General features: G+C 39.5%; 1 protein-coding gene across 1 annotated transcript; it reads right to left on the reverse strand.

Moving 5' to 3' along the window:
* Positions 1–363: 363 nt before the first annotated feature.
* LOC149830440 (tubulin alpha-5 chain-like) lies at positions 364–5,242 on the reverse strand. Its single transcript, XM_090016519.1, has 5 exons — positions 5,019–5,242; positions 2,793–3,007; positions 2,468–2,667; positions 1,863–2,371; positions 364–879 (listed from the first exon to the last, which is right to left on the reverse strand). The coding sequence occupies exons 1-5, from the start codon at positions 5,129–5,131 to the stop codon at positions 567–569; spliced, it is 1,350 nt and encodes a 449-aa protein (XP_089872645.1). The 5' UTR covers positions 5,132–5,242; the 3' UTR covers positions 364–566.
* Between the last annotated feature and the right edge of the window lie 280 nt (positions 5,243–5,522).

Consider the following 5,522-nt stretch of genomic DNA (forward strand, 5'->3'; position numbering starts at 1 on the left):
ATGAAATATCCACGTAAAATCCAAATCACCCCCACCGTGTCATTCGTCATGAATAGAAATGGTCTATTCAGTAGTCATCCATTCACATCCATGACCGGTGAAAAAATCCACAACCAAATGTCGTAATCACCAGGTGTGACAGGCCCCTACCATGGTATAAAATAAGCATGTTCAAGATAAGAATTTAATTTGAGATGACGGAAGCAAACTTGGAAGCAAAATGACAGCCTAGCAGTCGGCAAGACTTGACCCTACCTGCCAAATCAGGGGACAGCAATGGAAACCGACGTTTTAAAAAAAGTTTGTTTCCTCCCTAATCAACTCAAAGATATTCTTACACCGTACCCCAATCAAAATCAAACGTTGCAAAACTCACGTTCTTCAAATCAATCAAGATCTAGAAGATAACAACAGTTGCAAAAGGTAGGATACAATCAGAAACATAGCAGAGTTTTATGACACTGTATAAAAAGCTCCTACAACACTCGGGAGCAAAAGCACAAGATACAAAGAGCAGAAAAGGGGAGAGCTGGGAAGGACCCAACCACCACCAAACACGAACATGTTCAGTAATCTTCTCCTTCGTCGATGTCATCGACGCCCTCCGCACCCACTTCCTCGTAATCCTTCTCCAAAGCAGCGAGGTCCTCGCGTGCCTCTGAGAATTCACCTTCTTCCATTCCTTCCCCGACATACCAATGAACAAAGGCCCTCTTCGCATACATGAGGTCGAACTTGTGGTCGATGCGCGAGAAAACTTCAGCAACAGCAGTGTTGTTGCTGATCATGCACACAGCCCTCTGGACCTTGGCAAGATCCCCACCTGGAACAACTGTTGGCGGTTGGTAATTGATTCCACATTTAAAACCAGTTGGGCACCTGCAAACAGAATGAACCGGAGAAAAATCACATTCCCAGAATAGTTATGGATTATTGAGAAAACCAGCATCCTTGCATGAGATATGCGACTAACGATCAGTTGATCAAAAGTAAAATGCACAAGCATATACACAAGGAAAAAAGTATATATCCAGAAACCTACAGTAAAATGCCTTGAAAGCATGATTTAGGGGATGGTTCAGATGCAAGCCGATCAGGTTCAGAACATTGTCAACCCCAAGTTGGGTATCCTTTATAGAAAATTTTTCTATGAGAATTAAAAATTCCAAACATGAACTTTTGAATATTTCAGTGTGCGGAAGACATTTGAATTTAAAGATGGAGGAACAACTTCAACTTTCTCAAGTAATGGGAAGTAGAAAGAAAAAGAAAAACCAACTCTAAATCAGACCCCGTAATGATTCAAGTGGCTCTTAGGATGGTCCAGAAATAACATCTTCATGCCTAAAAGATTTAGATGTCAAGTTTCTAATGGATGTGTTTACCTGCTGATGGGAGATTTAGGTCTCCATCAGTAAGTAGTTGGCATATCCCATTAGAAATTTGTCGACATCTAAACATTTTCAACCAAAAAGATTAGATGTCAATGAATTTAAGATGGATATGTTTAACCCATTTATTGATGCCAGAGACCTAATCTAAAAATTTAAAAGAATAAAATAGAACTTTCTAACTTTTCAGGTGCACAATCTACCACACATTGGTCCAACCAAATGCTTTGGACCGTCAAAGAAGGTTTATAGACAATCATTTCCTTGGTACAACATTGAAGTGCTTAATTTTGGCCGTAGTCATGAAGGGATGAAGTCCTAAATAATGAAAAGAAACGTGATATTGAGAGATCATCACTGAAATAGTAAAACAGATGAGCGATCAATGAACAGAAAAGTAAATGCAAAGAAATGGAAAACTGCACATAAAATATCCAGAACTGTATGACTAACAAAAAAAATGATGCTTACCAGTCGACAAATTGAACAGTTCTCTTGGTCTTGATAGTTGCAACTGCAGCATTGACATCCTTGGGAACAACATCACCACGGTACATCAAACAGCAAGCCATGTATTTCCCATGCCTTGGATCACATTTTGCCATCATACTGGATGGCTCAAACACAGCGTTGGTTATCTCAGGAACTGACAACTGCTCGTGATATGCTTTCTCAGCAGAGATAACCGGTGCATATGAAGAAAGCATGAAATGAATTCGAGGATATGGGACAAGATTTGTCTGGAATTCTGTAATATCAACATTGATTGCACCATCGAAGCGCAATGAAGTAGTCAAAGATGATATTATCTGAGAGATCAATCTGTTCAAATTGGTATATGTGGGCCTCTCAATATCTAGAGAGCGCCTGCATATGTCATAAATAGCTTCATTGTCCAGAAGAACAGCAACATCAGTGTGCTCGAGCAAAGAATGTGTGGAGAGGACACTGTTATATGGCTCCACGACAGCTGTGGAAACCTGAAAGGGGGAATAGAATTAAGTGACTATTTTAGAATGGAAAATTCCAAGGTAATGTTTAAAAGCTTGCAACAATGGACATTAAACAATCTTTACTTGGGGAGAGGGATAAATGGTGAATCCAAGCTTTGATTTTTTGCCGTAATCCACAGACAATCGCTCCAACAACAATGAACCCAACCCTGACCCAGTGCCACCACCGACAGCATTGAACACCAAAAATCCTTGCAAACCAGTGCAATTGTCTGCTAATTTCCGAACACGGTCCAGGCACAGATCCACAATTTCCTTTCCAACTGAAAAAAAATACCAATAATAAATTAATGACAAGATGCTTTGTCAACTAACATGGCCACAAACAAAATCAGAAACCAAATATTCAAGATCAGCTAAAAGTGTTTTAATTGTTTTCAATCTTTACCTGTGTAATGTCCTCTAGCAAAGTTGTTGGCTGCATCTTCCTTGCCAGATATAAGCTGTTCAGGATGGAAAAGCTGGCGATAGGTCCCAGTTCGGACTTCATCAATAACAGTAGGTTCCAGATCTACAAAAATTGCACGTGGAACGTGCTTGCCAGAACCTGTTTCACTGAAAAAGGTGTTGAAAGCATCGTGTGCAACACCTACAGTAGTGTCACTGCAAAAGGTGCAAAATCATGTCAGCTCCTTCAAAAATCTGAGCTCAATTTTTTGAAATGAAATATGACTGCAAAACTGCAGCATGACATATCAGATATTAACTTTGTGATCAAAGATCATCCCCAAAAAGCACAAAACTAGGCCAGATAGTAACAGCTGAATATCACAAGTATGAAGATCTCATGTGATAAACCTAAAAAAAAGAAAAACTTTCAAACAGGGGAAAGCAGAAGGGCTGAATAAGATAGCTGGATCAGGAGTTTCAATATCTTAACCAAGGAATCTCAATATCAAATCCCAACAGTGGCTATCCACCAGCTTGGACATCAAAGAACACAAGAAACTGATAGAAAAACTAGTATAGATCTTCAAACTGATAGAAAACTTAATATAGATCTTCAATCTAAGCCAGGACAAGCACAAACATGCACCAATTGTCCAATAAAAATACTGGCATTTATAGAGATAATGGAATTAACAGGAGTATTTAACAAACATAACTGCACGGACGAAGCACCTATTACAAGTTAGTTTCCAGGCTGAAGGAAGCATGATAAATCTTCAATTATAATCTGAAACCAACATACACTATTACCAAAAACTAAAGTAAATCGCCTATACAATACCACATTATTACCGAAAAACAGAAAATAAGATCAGCTATACTTTTCGATCCTTCCATTCAAAGACTAGAAGAAAACTAGAGAATTATTATCGTGGAGATCAGACTGCAGCCCATAAATCTAATTGATCATAGGACTCCTCCTTTCAAGTTGCAGCATTAAAGAAATGATTTTTTATTTTCCAATAATGTGGTCCAGTGGATCGATTATGCTAATGGCACAAGCATTACAAGCACAATAATCGGCATATATGAAAGAAGCAAAATGATGAAGAAGAAGCCTATGTCACAGATATCACTGATAGTTTGAAAATATCATGTTTTTGCCGCAACATTCTCAAAGGCCTACATAATAATAAAAACCCAAAAAATGATATTTTCAAAATATCACATTTTTGTCACGATATTAACATGAGAAATCACTTTTTGCAGCATCTGTTGTATTATTTATATCTATTTATATTTATATATTTTGTAATTTGTACGCATTTTAGATTATATATGCCCATATTTTCTCAAGAATTTTCCAAGAAAAACCAGAATTTTTCAACATATCTTGAGATTTTTCCTGTCCAAGATCTTTCCATGGACGAGATTTGTGACATTGAAAAAAATGATCTCTTCTTCCAATAACAATGACTAATTGACCAAAACCGTAACAAATCCTGCTACTGCTATCATAAAGGTACGAACAACAACAAATACCGAAACCAAAGAGAATCTTTAGAAAGAGATCCCTTGCATATTACCGGCAGCTTTTCACGGATCAATCCCGTAGTAAGTAAAGCTAGGAATGTTCTCAAACAAACCCTTTCACAAGATGAGAGATTCAAGCAAGAAAACAAAAAGTATCACGACGATCCATGCATTTTCCAGTCAAATCAAGAACCGCAAGGACCGACACATCCTTGCAAAATTATTCTAGCTTCCGATTCCAAGAGAAGAAAACAGATCAACGAATAAAGAAGAGGTAAAAAATAAGAAATCCCCCCAAACCACTACTACACGCACATTTTTCCCTCGAGATCATACACAAGATCCACCGCAACTTGCTCTCAAACAAAAGAAACAAAAATCAGACGACAGAAACATACACACGCATAATTTCTCCTCTGCTCATCTACTTAGCGTTTCAAAAGGAAACAGACGAACAGAAGAAAAAATTACGCATACGCATGTTTCCGTCTCCGATCTCCCCAAACCCCGCACCGATCCATCTGCAACTCTCAGATCCTCCAAATCGCACGAAATTCCAACCCACATAACCCTCGATTTCATCAAAACGATCAACATTACCCGAGAAGAATCGAACTTACACTCAAACACACACAAAACCAAACGAAGATGAGAAAATTTAGCGCGAGAGAGAGAAAGAGAGGGAACAGACCTGGGCATGATGCCATCGGGCTGGATGCCGTGCTCGAGGCAGTAAAGCTCCCAGCAGGAGTTACCGACCTGAATGCCCGCCTGGCCGATGTGGATGCTGATGATCTCCCTCATTTTCCCCCCTTTTCTATCTTTCCCCTTGGAGGAGGAGGAAGACAACGACGACGCAGAAGGAGGGAGACGGGAAAGCAAGGATCCCCTTACCTCTTTCTGCTCTGTCTTCGACCCACCCAAACAAACGAAACCCCAAATAGAAAAAAGCCCAATGCCGCCAATTTATTTTCTCACGAGCGAGAGAGAGAGAGCGGACCCTGTGGATGGAATAAACCGATCTTAATAGCCCGGTTGGAATCCGGTGCGGCTACGTGGGCCCCCAACTATGGGCTGTAATGCTGTCTTCCTCGGGACCCCAACCCTTAAAAAGAAAAAAAAAGTAAAAAAAAAAAACAAAGATTGACGAAAGACTCGTATCGGATGCCTTTTCTTTTCGCTTTAAGTTCCGAGA

The sequence above is a fragment of the Nuphar pumila genome, chromosome 8, assembly GCF_984573655.1.
Source record: "Nuphar pumila chromosome 8, dmNupPumi1.hap1.1, whole genome shotgun sequence".
NCBI classification, from domain to species: Eukaryota; Viridiplantae; Streptophyta; class Magnoliopsida; order Nymphaeales; family Nymphaeaceae; genus Nuphar; species Nuphar pumila.

Excerpts from the sequence above, each read along its gene's own strand:
- LOC149830440 (XM_090016519.1), bottom strand. The coding sequence starts at position 5,131 with ATGAGGGAGATCATCAGCATCCACATCGGCCAGGCGGGCATTCAGGTC. Across the intron at positions 3,008-5,018 it reads CCCGATGGCATCATGCCCAG|TGACACTACTGTAGGTGTTG; the intron begins GTCTGTTCCCTC and ends CACCTTTTGCAG. Across the intron at positions 2,372-2,467 it reads CCATTTATCCCTCTCCCCAA|GTTTCCACAGCTGTCGTGGA; the intron begins GTAAAGATTGTT and ends TCCCCCTTTCAG.